The sequence below is a fragment of the Pelodiscus sinensis genome, chromosome 3 (assembly GCF_052426305.1).
Source record: "Pelodiscus sinensis isolate ZL-2025 chromosome 3, ASM5242630v1, whole genome shotgun sequence".
Classification (NCBI taxonomy): Eukaryota; Metazoa; Chordata; order Testudines; family Trionychidae; genus Pelodiscus; species Pelodiscus sinensis.
In genome coordinates this window covers 92,854,781-92,868,688 of record NC_143054.1, presented here as the reverse complement: position 1 = coordinate 92,868,688, position 13,908 = coordinate 92,854,781, and the positions used below count along the sequence as shown (strand labels likewise).

General features: G+C 41.6%; 1 protein-coding gene across 1 annotated transcript in view; it reads left to right on the top strand.

Moving 5' to 3' along the window:
- Positions 1-13,908, top strand: part of THEMIS (thymocyte selection associated) — a 112,833-nt gene that overhangs the window by 28,391 nt on the left and 70,534 nt on the right. Inside the window, exon 4 of the mRNA XM_006139427.5 lies at positions 1,125-2,170. Coding sequence (XP_006139489.1) covers positions 1,125-2,170 — 1,046 coding nt within the window. The remainder of the gene's footprint in view (positions 1-1,124; positions 2,171-13,908) is intronic.

Below are 13,908 nucleotides of genomic sequence, written 5' to 3'. Positions count from 1 at the left end.
TGTGCCCACCAACAATAAATAGATTGTTATATGTAGCTTCCTCCACAGCTCACAGATAATGTATCAGTTTGTCATATTAGATGGGATGTTGTTTTAATTCTCAGTAATCACCCTTAATTTGGCAACATTTCTTCACGCTAGTCAAAATGTTTGGCTTTGAAAGATAGTAAATTCGACAAGGGCAGAATGTGACTGCACAGATGCTGACCAGCTGTCATAATTTGTATCTAAAATGTATATTTAGTACTGATTTTAATGAGTGAAGAATGAACATATCATAAGACATGAAGTGTAATAATAGGATCTGCTATGCAGCATTCACATGTATGTAAAATAATAAACTTAATGAAGGAAGCCCTTAAATAATGTTTCGGTGTTAACTGTCTTTAATACTTGTTTGTGATATATTTTCAAACTACCCTTAATAGTATCCTCAATTTTGCATCTGTAATTACTTACACATACAATTTTACAAGTGCAATTATAAAAATAGGAATTGCAACACCGAATCAGACCATCTAGTGTAGTGTCCTGTCTCTGACCATGGCCAGTACGAGATGCTTCAGAGGAAGGTTAAAAAACTAGAAATTCTAGGGATAAGCTAACTATGTACCCTGGAACATTAAAGTTTATATCTCTTCTTTTAAAAGAGCAGGATTGGTTTTTATCTTAGTGTAATTGTAGATGTTTTCATTATCCATATTAATATCAATACCTTTCTTAATCCTTCTAGTTTTTGGCCTCAGCAACATCTTGAGGCAATGAGTTCTGAGAGTTAATTATGCATTCAATTTATTCCCATTCAATTGGTATTATTAGAGAACGTAAACTGGGACACCTTATTGAACTTTTCTGTGCATTTTGTTATTTGGTATACTTCTATTGTCTCATCTCATTTATCTCCTCTTTCATTAAATATCTAACTGCCTAATTGCTCCTGGAAATTAAATAGACTTTTAATATTATAATATTTGCCTTTGTAAGTGGTTTACACTGGAAAATTGTGGACACAATGGTTTTACTACACCTTAGAGGGGTTTTTAAAGATGTTTCTTGAAGTATGTGTATTTCATTCCAACATCAGTGTGAAAACAAAAATTGACTCTTACCTCTTTTCCTTTCAGTTCGAAGGGATATAGTTCATATCCTCTCTGATCTAGACATTGAAGTCAAAGATGTAACAGACTGTTATGATATTAACTGTTTCCTTCAACCATTATCTATGGTAGATGTATTTGAGAGGACAAGCAAAGAATTTCCTATGGTTGCTGAGGTAATAGAAGGTCCGACAGGAAGGCAACAACCTTACAATTTATTATATCCTGGGAAAGAAATAGTCATTCACAAAAAGTACCAGGCGACCAGAATCCTTGCATCTGAGATCAGAAGTGATTCCTGCAAAAGACACTTTTTAATTCCTGCTAGCTACAAAGGAAAGTTCAAGAGAAGACCTCGGGAGTTTCCAACTGCCTACGACCTGGAGCTAGCAAGAAGTGACAAGGAGCAGCTTCATGTTGTAGCAACTAAAGCCTTTGATTCTCCCCATGCAGAATTGTTTTCTGTTTCTGTTGGAGACCAGTTTCTAGTTCAACAGTGCCAGATGGGTGAAGTCATATATCAGGGAAGGAAAAAAGTGATAGATGTTTTAGCCTGTGAACAAATACTAAGTGAGGCCTATAAGGAAGTGCTTCTCCCTATGTACATGGAAGGTAGCTTTGTAGAAGTGATTCATGACAAGAAACAGTACCAGCTTTCAGAACTTTGCAAAGAATTCCATTTGCCCTTTAATGTCAAAGTGTCTGTGAGGGATCTCTCCATTGAGGAAGATGTCTTGGCTGCCGTGCCTGGACTGCGGCTTGAAGAAGAAATCACCGACTCTTACTTGCTAATCAGCAGTGCTGGTGATCCTGCGGACAGCTGGGAAATTCCTGTGTATCGTCTAAATATGTCTGTTCAGTTGCTCAGCAAACCAGCTGAAGAAACTGTATCTGCCCCAACTAGGACTATTGTGGAAGAGATCAGTGAAGAACAATATTACATGGTGAGGAGATTTGAAAACCAAGCCCTACACCCACCCCCCAGGCCTCCGAAAAAGCCAACAACACTGGGATCAAAACCTCTTCTCACTGTATCACAGCAAATTGTGCCGGATGCACCAGAGGCTTCGAAGGTAGGACGTTTTTTCTATTATATATCCTTTGGCACGTGTTTGAGATACTTGCCAATGTGTTTTATGTTAAACTCATTTATCTTCATGCAGCATTTGAGATGGCAGTGACAGACAAATAAGCTGCTGTACATCTTGACTAGAACTTAACATTGAGGGCTGAATCCTCCGTTACTATGAATTGATCAGTGGCCTGTTGAAGATCTGGCCTTCATGTGTTTGGGTTGACTAATCCTTTGTTTCACTGGTGTATAAGTGAAGGGACAATCTGGAGTTTTACAGTTTTAAGTAGGGTCTGAATGAATTCCCCTGACAGCTAGCTGAGAGCGGGAGAGGACTGAGGAGCAAATTACTACATTGACCTGTTCTGCCTTAGACATCTAGCAGAGTGAGGTTGCTCAACTTTGGCTGATGTTGGGTTACAAATCACTTTAGAACTGAATGCAGGGGTAGTGAAATGCTGTTTCAATGTTGTTTACACTATTGTATGAATATAGGGAATCAGGACTGTGCTTAACCTGTCTCAAACAAGAGGATCACCCTCAGCTGAAAGGATCTCACTAAGCCAAATTCCTGTGAAAATAAGAGGGGTAGGGACAGGTATCCCAGCTAGGTGGTGTGGAGGGACTGTCTCTAGGGGACCCTGGATTAGTTTAACCAGTTCTCCCACTGTTCAAAGAAAGAGCTAAATAGGCATAGTTAGGCCTCTTCATTATTTTCAATGCCCAGTCAGAACTGAAATCAGATATTCTGGGACTATGTTTCTGCCCACCTGAAGGAGCTAAAAATCACTGAGAACTGAGATCACTTGAGATGAGGCAGTTTTTTCAACCTCACTTGAAAAAAGCTGAAAATTAATAAGAGACTGGTGTGCAGAGATCACAGCAGAGAAGCAGGTGGTAGCAGAAAGTGACTGACTGACAGACAGTCAGCTGGTGAATGAGTGGTTGATGAGGAGGTGAGCAGAATGAGCAACTGGCCAGGTGGTGAGGAACAGCGGCTGGTAGGCAGGCCAGGAGGCAAAGAGCAGTGGCTGGCAGGGCAGCCAGGCAGTAAGGATCCATGGCTGGTGGGACAGCCAGTGGAGAGGAACTGCAGTCGATGGGTGGTTAGCCAGAGCAATTGCTCAGATGATGGAGCAAGCACGGTGCCTTCTTCCCTGGGTGGGAGATGAACGCACAAAGATGTGCCTCTGAACCCTGGGTCCTTTCTGATGAAGGGCAAATATTGTGCCCATCTATAAAAAGGGGAATAAGAACAACCCAGGAAACTACAGACCGGTCAGTTTAATGTCTGTCCCAGGGAAGATAATGGAGCAGGTAATTAAGGAAATCATATACAAACACTTGGAAGGTAATAAAGTGATAGGGAATAGCCAGCATGGGTTTGTGAAGAACAAGTCATGCCAAACTAATCTGATAGCTTTCTTTGATAGGATAACGAGCCTTGTGGATAAGGGAGAAGCGATGGATGTCATATACCTAGACTTTAGTAAGGCATTTGATACGGTCTCGCATGATATTCTTATTGATAAACTAGGCAAATATAACTTAGATAGGGCCACGATAAGGTGGGTGCATAATTGGCTGGATAACCGTAGTCAGAGAGTTGTTGTTAACGGTTCTAAATCCTGCTGGAAAGGGATAACGAGTGGAGTTCCTCAAGGGTCTGTTTTGGGACCCGTACTGTTCAATATCTTCATCAATGATGTAGATATTGGGATAGAGAGTACGCTTATTAAGTTTGCAGATGATACCAAACGGGGTGGGGTTGCAACTTCTTTGGAGGATAGGGACATAGTTCAAAATGACCTTGGCAAGTTAGAGAAATGGTCAGAGGTAAACAGGATGAGGTTTAATAAAGAGAAATGCAAAGTGCTCCACTTAGGAAGGAACAATCAGTTCCATACATACAAGATGGGAAGCGACTGTCTAGGAAGGAGCATGGCGGAAAGGGATCTAGGGGTCATAGTGGACCACAAGTTGAATATGAGTCAACAGTGTGATGCTGTTGCAAAAAAAGCAAATATGATTCTAGGTTGTATCAACAGGTGTGTTGTAAGCAAAACTCGTGAAGTCATTCTGTCGCTCTACTCTGCACTAGTTAGGCCTCAGCTGGAGTACTGTGTCCAGTTCTGGGCGCCACATTTCAAGAAAGATGTGGAGAAATTGGAAAGGGTACAGAGAAGAGCGACAAGAATGATTAAAGGTTTAGAGAACATGACCTATGAAGCCAAGCTTCATGAACTGGGCTTGTTTAGTTTGGAAAAAAGAAGATTAAGGGGGGACATGATAGCGGTTTTCAAATATCTAAAAGGGTGTCACAAGGAGGAAGGCGAAAATTTGTTCCTCTTGGTTTCTGAGGACAGGACAAGGAGTAATGGGCTTAAAGTGCAGCAGAGGAGGTTTAGATTGGACATTAAGAAAAAATTCCTAACTGTCAGGGTGGTCAAATATTGGAATAAATTGCCACAGGAGGTGGTGGAATCTCCCTCTCTGGAGATATTTAAGAACAGATTAGATAGACATCTGTCAGGGATGGTGTAGACGGAGCTTGGTCCTGCCTTGAGGGCGGGGGGCTGGACTCGATGACCTCTCGAGGTCCCTTCCAGTCCTATTATTCTATGATTCTATAAGGACAACCACTTGAGTAAGGTATGGTGAAGGAGCAGAGATGGACACAGAAAAGAAACTTTTGGTTGAAGAACTCAAGAACATGAGGCAGGATGTATTGCCCCATGGATGCTCACAGCCCTGCATGTGGAATTTTCCCCAATTAATGTTGGGTGACTTCCTTCCTTTCATTAAAAGTTTATTTTCTACTCTCAGACTCTCTGCTTGCGAGTGGGGAAGTTTTGCCTCTCAGAGGCTCCCAGGGATGGTGTGTAATTTTTCTTGGTTGCTGGGTGGGAGCTTGAGCTGCTTCTGTGCTGTATCAATGGAAAGGAATCCCTAGATAGCGAACCCAGACCAGTTGCTGCTGGCTCCACCTGGCAGAAGGGTTACACAGCTACATGCATACCAATGAGAAATACAAGTTGATTTGATGCATTTACAGAGAATTTTGTTCAAATAGAAAACACAGAATTTTAATTTGAAATTTACACAGACATTCTGCATAGATATTTTTGTTCTGAACATTTTGCATTGTACCCAAACAGCAAATAGACTTTTGCAGGTAAAGTACAGCTGCACACCAGCTCCCTGCCTCCCCTCACAACCCAGATGAGCCACATGCTGGCTCCTGACTCCCTGCTTTCAGCCCAACTGAGTCACACACTAGCTCCGAGGCCCCCAGCCTCCCGCAGCATTGGGACTTTCTGATCCTGGACCATTCGTGGGCATGCCAGACCACGAATGTTGCTGGGCCAGAGAATCACGGATTTTAGAAGTGCAACTGTAACCCACATGCCTAGTGTGGTTACTGCGTACTGCAAGTGGCACCTAGACCACCGCAACAGTTAAGATCTAGACACCTCTACAGCATGGGCTGGGAGCCAGCTGGCTTTTAGCTCAGAGGGTAGAGGCTCCTATAGTCAGCTCCCAAGGTCCCAGGTTCAAATCCGCCTTGGTGGTGGTTACACAACCACATCTCCAGAAGGTGACTACAGATTGAGCTTCTCTAATTTGGCACTCTCTAGTCTCACAACATCCCTGGTCCAGCATGATTTTAGTTAGCTGCAGGTACCCTAATCATGGGCTGGCCAAGTTTCCTGTGGTCCCATATAGTTTGCTTACAGCCACCAGTCCTGGCTTTCAGTGTTCTGTGCTGTTATTTACCTCTCATTTACCCCTAAATAAGAACATAAGAACAGCCGTACTGGGTCAGACCAAAGGTCCATCTAGCCCAGTATCCTGTCTACCAACAGTGGCCAGCACCAGGTGATCAAGTGATTTGTCTCCTGCCATCCCTCTCCAGCCTCTGACAAACAGAGGCCAAGGACACCATTTTATCCCCTGGCTAATAGCCTTTTATGGACCTAACCTCCATGAAATTATCTAGCTTCTCTTTAAACTCTATTATAGTCCTAGCCTTCACAGCCTCCTCTGGCAAGGAGTTCCACAGATTGACTACACACTGTGTGAAGAAGAACTTCCTTTTATTAGTTTTAAACCTGCTCCCCATTAATTTCACTTGGTGTCCTCTAGTTCTTCTATTTAGGGAACTATTAAATAACTTTTCTTTATCGGCCCTCTCCACACCACTCATGATTTTATATACCTCTATCATGTCCTTCCTCAGTCTCCTCTTTTCTAAACTAAAAAGTCCCAGTCGCTTTAACCTCTCCTCATATGGGACCCGTTCCAAACCCCTAATCATTTTAGTTGCCCTTTTCTGAACCCTTTCCAAGACCAAAATATCTTTTTTGAGGTGAGGAGACCACATCTGTACACAGTATTCAAGATGTAGGCGTACCATAGTTTTATACAGGGGCAGTAAGATATTCTGTGTCTTATTTTCTATCCCTTTCCTAATAATTCCTAGCATCCTATTTGCCTTTTTGACCGCCACTGCACACTGTGTGGAAGTTTTCAGAGAACTGTCCACGATAACTCCACGATCTCTTTCCTGATTTGTCGTAGCCAAATTTGCCCCCATCATACTGTACGTACAGTTGGGGTTATTTTTCCCGATGTGCATTACTTTACACTTATCCACATTACATTTCATTGGCCATTTTGTTGCCCAATCACTCAGTTTGGTGAGATCCTCTTGGAGTCCCTCACAGTCTGCTTCTGTCTTGACTATCCTAAAGAGTTTGGTATCATCTGCAAACTTTACTACCTCACTGCTTACCCCTTTCTCCAGATCATTTATGAATAAGTTGAAAAGGATTGGTCCCAGGACTGACCCTCGGGGTACATCACTAATTACCCCTCTCCAATCTGAAAATTTACCATTTATTCCTACCCTTTGTTTCCTGTCTTTTAACCAGTTCTCAACCCAAGAAAGGACCTTCCCTTTTATCCCATGGCCATGTAATTTACACAAGAGCCTTTGGTGAGGGACCTTGTCAAAGGCTTTCTGAAAATCCAGGTATACTACATCTACTGGATCCCCCTTGTCCGCAAGTTTGTTAGCCCCTTAAAAGAACTCTAATAGATTAGTAAGACAGGATTTCCCTTTACAGAAACCATGTTAACTTTTGTCCAACAAATTATGTTCTTCTACATGCTTCACAATTTTATTCTTTACTATTGTTTCGACTAATTTGCCTGGTACTGAAGTTAGACTTACCAATCTGTAATTGCCAGGATCGCCTCTAGAGCCCTTTTTAAATATTGGTGTCATGTTGGCTACCTTCCAGTCATGAGGTACGGAAGCCGATTTAAAGGATAGGTTTCAAACCACAGATAATAGCTCAGCAATTTCCCATTTGAGTTCTTTTAGAACTCTTGGATGAATGCCATCTGGTCCCGGAGATTTGTTAACATTAAGTTTTTCTATTTGTTCCAAAACCTCCTCTAATGACACTTCAATCCGGGACAGTTCCTCAGATTCATCACCCACAAAGGACGGTGCAGATTCGGGAATCTCCCCAACGTCCTCAGCCGTGAAGACTGAAGCAAATAAATTATTTAGTTTCTCCGCAATGTATTCTAAATGTATTCTAAGAGCCTAGTAAGCAGTGGAAATGTTGCTAATACTGCCAGAAAATATTGATATCCTGCAGTTTGGTTAATTTTCTGGTTCAACACTGGTCAAGCTTTGAGGGTGCCGGATCAGAGAGGTTTAGCCTATAATTACATCTTAGTGACTATGATCCACAAACAGAAATTATTAAGTTTACATTTTAAAAAAGGAGGGAGGCATATTGTGCCCTTTGTATCCACCTTTGGAAGGGAACATCTTTACACCTCTACCCCCATGTATTCCCTTCTGTGGCAGTGTTTTTCCCCTCTGTTCCTAGTCAGAGAGTTTTCCATGGGCCTGAGGATCCATGCAGAAGGAGCAGGCAGGACCAGAGAGAAGTGGATGGTGGTAAAATACAGATTGTCTCCTGATACCAGCCCTGTGGAATGCTTTAAATGGAAGTATGGCAGGAATGGTGTCCCTAGCCTCTGTTTGTCAGAAGCTGGGAATGGATGATAGCAGATAGCTCACTTGATGATTACATGTTGTGTTCATTGCCTCTGGAGTACCTGGCATTGGCCACTGTTGGCAGAGAGGATATTGGATGGACTTTGGTCTGACCCAGTATGGCTGTTCTTATGTTATTAAATTAGGAGGCTATGTTAATTTCCTCTGTCTTCCCTGCATGCTGGCCTCTTTCTGTTGGGGGAAGGAGCGGAGAGGTTGAGGGTGAGTTCACAGCTGGCTGCTGCCTGGGGAATTCTTAAAAGCAAGGATCCATTAAGCCATGCTGCCAGCTAGTGGGGACATTCAGAGGGAAGGGTTCAAGAATTGGTTGGTAGAGAGGTCTGAGGCCTCTATGATGCTGTTATCTAAGGTGCTGGACTGGGACCCAAGTACTCTTCCTGAGTCTATTTCATAGGCACCTGAACCACCAATGAGGAGGAGCTCCACACTGGTATCCGTGTGGATGTGTGCAAGACCTATGATCTAGTAGGTGATTCTGGATTAGTACTGTGCAAGAGATGTTATTTTACTGCTGCTAGCAGAAGGCATTTAGAATAATAGAGTTACATTACCGTTCCTTTGTACATATATGTGCAACTGTAGACTTCAAACACTTAGATACAGAAACACATTTAAGCTAATGACATTTTTATGAACACTTGCAATAAATAAATAATAAATTAGAGTAAAAATGTTATCTCTGTACAGATTTGTAAATTCTCTTTTCCCGGAAAGGTGAAACAAGTAGCTATCCCTTATTCATAAGATCACCCCACAGTCCTGCCAAGCTCCAATGGAATAGATTTAGAGTCAAACAGAATGTATTACCTCTCCATCTTAAACAGAAAGAGGCCTTTGAGAGTACCAGGATTTGCAGTGATGTTTTCCTGATCTGACTTATGGATGATAGTGGCTACAATTTTCTTCTGAACATGCCTTCAAAGCTGAAGGTTCAAAAATTTGCCCAAATGATAAATGGCCTAATCAGTGTATTTATGACTGTGAATTGCCTCATTTGTATGATTGTTAGCAATTATCCAAATGATCAGAACATAAACCCAACCAATGAACTTTAGGAGTATAGCATTTGCCTTGCTCCTAGCTGGCTCTGGTATCTCCCCAGCTGATGGTCAGGTAACTCTGGCACCTCCTGTAGACTCTGCCCCCAATTGCTCCTTGTCTGCGTCTGGGTGAAAGGCCATCTTTTGGTCAGCGGCCCTGGTGTAAAGTGCTGCTGCCTTGCAAGGAAGATCTGGTTGCTTCCTGCCATCAGCTGGTCATGCTCTGGTTGGGCTGATAGTCCGAGGCTGGGAATTCAGCTTTGATTCCCCCTTTACCCTAGTTCCTTGGCTGGAGGGAAATGGAGGGGGCTCTTACTGCACCTGTCTGCTGCTCCCTGAGTGGGGTGGTGATCCTATAATCACAGAAATATAGGGATGGCTGAGACTGTCTAATCAAGTGAAAAAAGGGGCTTCCAGGAGGTTAAAATCTATAGCTATGGGAAAATACTCTATCACTAAAAAAACATCCCTCTGCAATAGACACAGAATTGTATAACAACATAAACAAAAGGAAAAGTATGATAAATATACAAGATATAGCAAATCAATGTGTCTGTGATAAGTGGAAGCATTATTGTTAAATGCATATTGATAGCTCTAAAGAGGATACAACAAGTGAAATAACTTTTTGTGTGCCAGCATTTGGACTCAAGAAAGCCATAGGGCTAACTAACTTTTTCTCTGTCTTTATGGCTGGGCTAACATTAAGTTGGACCTATGATGCATGACCAGCTGCCTTCCTATATGATTCCTTATCAGGGTTGCAGGTACTATAAAATGGCAAATCTGACAGCAGAAATAGGGTGACCAGATAGAAAGTAAAGAATTGGGATGGGATGTGAATGGTAGAAGGTGCTTATATATATTTCACCAGAAGTAGAAATTATATCCATAATGAAATATTATGGCTAACAAAGAAATTGGTGCAATGCAATGTGATGAATAGCTTGGATCCTGGCACATGTAAGGACTCCTGCAATGTGTAGGCAGACAAAGGCAAAAAAGGGGCAAAAAAAAAAATTATTAAGCATGAACAAGTTGACCTAGAGGTCCCGTTAAGCAAGCAAGAATTTACACTCTTAAACAAAAATGAGATAAGGAAGGAACAGCAAGAACTTGTGGGCATGTGGAATGAAGCTGGGAGGGGAAATCTGTGAAGTGACACCAATATTTGGAAATGTTTATATAATCCAAGTACCTGAGAGGAAGGGTGAAGTGATTTTATTCAGAATTTTAACAGGTCATAGAGGATTAAATAGTAATCTATTTTTAATTACAACCTCAAGGATGGATTATGCAAAATATGTAAGCTCCAAGAAACAATAGATCAGATTCTATGGACCTGTAAAGACCACCAGTAAAAAGAGCTATTTATATGAAAAAACTCAAAAACTTTGGAGTAATGAAATTTTCTTTGCAACACCTGTACATAGCACAAGGAAAATGGAGCCTGTCACAGGGCCGACTAGGGTGCTTCTTGCTGCTCACTTTGGGAATTAGTTTCTTGGTTCTGGAGTGCCCCTTTCTGGCTGGTGTCTGCCCATGTCTCAAGACTCAGGGGTCCTCCCCCTCTGGTAATCCCCAATTCTCTATGGCCTCCTTGCCTCAGTGACCCACTACCCGTCTTCATCTAGCCCCTTACCTCAGGGACAAACTGCAGTCTAAAATGGCCACTCATCATTGGCAAGGGGGTGTGGAGCTGCTGATTTTACCTTTCCCGGCTGCGTCTCTACAAGTAGACTCAGACCTTGATTCAGGCCCTATAGCCTGGGAGTTTGCCTGGCCAGAGCTTCCCCTGCTCTGCCTGCCTTTCTCCAGCCCTGCTCTAACTACAGCCCTAGTATTCTCAGGCCTTATATCCAGGAGCCTTCTGCTCCCCCACCAGAGCAAGACTGTCTGTCTCCACCCCTCCAACAGCCTTTATTTATACTGCCCTCAGCTGGGCACTAATTGGCTCATACTGGCCACAGCTGATGGCTCCACAGTTCCACAGCTCCAGCCCTCTCCCAGAGCTGAGTTTTAACTCTTACAGGACCAGTGCAGGACAGACTCCCTGTCACAGGGCCTGATTGAAAAAAAGCTATAGTTCTTTGAGGGTATGTCTAAACTACAGGGTTTTTTCCAAAAAAGTGGCCTTTTTAAAAAAATACTTCCCCTGCGTCTAGACTGCTGACGCATTCTTTCAAATATAAATTGAAAGAACGTGGCAGTTTTTTTGACCATGGAAAACCTTGTTTTACGAGGAATAATGTCTTTTTTCCAAAAATGCTCTTCCGCGAAAATGCGCTATGTAATGCAAACTGTGCTTTTTCAAAAGAGAGCATCCAGACTGCCCGGGTGCTCTCTTTCAAAAAAGCAGCTTGCTTTTTCGAACGTACCGGTTGTAGCCTAGATGCTCTTTTTCGAAAGAGGCTTTTTCTAAAGTATCTTTCTCAAAAGCCTCTTTTGAAAGAGGCTTGCAGTCTAGATGTAGCCCATCTGTCCTGGGAAAGGTGACTGTCTTTAGCAGAATCTGTCCATGAAATCCAGTGAATAGCAATTTAGACTCAGAAAGGTAGTCTGCCATGCCACAGAATTGAAGCAGAAGGGGCCTGGCTGGGTAGCTAGTGGAAAGAGGAGGGGAAGGCTGAGGGTAGCTGGGGAAAAACTGGCTAGCAGGCAGTTAAGGAGAAGGTAGGGCAGAATATTGCAGCTGACCCCCAGCTGAAATAAAGCTGAATACTGAACCTGACAATGGAGGATGGTGAGGGAGAAGAGAAAGTAGTCTTGGATTACGAAGGAAAAAAAGCAGGAGGTGAAGGATGGTCATGGATCAGGAAAAAAAATCTGGATTTGAAGAATAAGGAATTGATTGAAATTAAAGGGGAAAAAGGGGAAAAGTCATCATATTATAATTGTCAGATCAGAGACAGGAGATGTGTAAAAAGGAAATGTTAACGCCCTGTAAATGGCAGAATGAATAAAGCAAAGTGTTAGTGACATTCAAAGAGCTAATAGAATTGCTGGCTGGTGAGCTATGGATAGATTGTACGCAAAAAGAGCAAGCTAAAAAAACTCGAAAAACAGAACCTTTGGGAAAATGAAAGTTACTTGTCAATGACCTAAATTCCTGATTGAAGTAATGAGGGTTTATGTATGAAATGCCACAAGGATTTTCAGAATGATATCCAAAAGAGTGTAGGCAAAGATAAAATATTGCTTGATGAAAGGCTACTTAATAAGGGGGAAGGGAGGGAAAACCAACTATGACTGTACATATAACACTTAAAGATGGGACACTTCCCAATAGGATGCAAATGATTATCAGTCTTTCTGAGTTAAACCATATATTTCACTGCACATTTGGTGAGGTGCTTTAATTGCCAAAGGTTTGGGTGCATGGCAGCCAATTTTAAGGATACAAGGTGGTGCAGCAAATGTGGAGGAAATCAGTCGTATAACAACTATTTAGAAGGAACAGAACCCGAATGCAGCACTTGCTGGGGAAAGCACAGCATAGCAGTAAAGGATGGCGCAGTAGCAGAACACGCTAGAGAATTACAAAATATTAAAACTATTCAAAAAGTATCTTATGCAGAGGCTATTATAAGGAAAAATGAAAAAAAAAACCCACAAATAAGAAAAAAGATGTTTAGTTGCAACAGAATACATCTCTGGTCAGGGAGGAGAATATGAGAGGAATGGGAATATATTGCTTGTAAGTAAAGAGAAGTGTATAGAGTTCATTATAGAAGTAATTAACTGCACCTTACAGATGGAGAAAAAAACCTCAAAGGTACAAAATTACAGCAAATGCAGCAGAAAAAATATGTAAAGATAGACAACCTCTCAATAGATCACATTCACGGGATTTTGAATGAAGGCAATAATGCAGCTTAAGTAATATGGTCTTAATGATCCATATCTGGAATGTGAATGGTTTAATAGTGCATAGACAGGAATCTAGGAAGCCATCTCTGAAATGGGAAAAAAAGTCTAATGTAATATGTGTTCAAGAAAGTTGTGTAATAAGTACATTTGTGTTCAATCTACCGGGATATGATATACTCAGGAGGGATCAAGAAGCTACCAAAGGAGGGGTGGATTTAGTTACATCAAAAAGAATGTGCAGAAACTAAGTTTTTAATATAACACTACTGAGGGTCCCATGCAGAACAAAAATACTCATATACAGATATATCACATCTATAATGCATGCAAAAAGAGTTCATTTAGAACACAAAAATTATGTAATGTCAAAAATCCATTGATAATTTGCAGAGACTTTAACAGTCAATGAGTTATGGTGAAGTAAGAAAACTGACTGAAATGGCAAATGCTTAGAACAATTTATTGGCACTCATAAAGATGGTAATATTGAATACAGGAACACCTATTAGATTTAATTGATTGGAGGGATCCATTTGTCTTTTGGATCTGGGAATTGCAACAAATGATATAAGCTAGTAAATGGGATGATATCACCTCCTACACTTACTGGGTATCAAGGCTGAAGAAATTTCAAAGCATGAAAAGAGTTCTAAGCCAGAATTTTAAAAAGCTGATTAGGGCCTTTTCAAGATTAAGGATGATGAATATTTATGCTGTCGCTGTATAAGT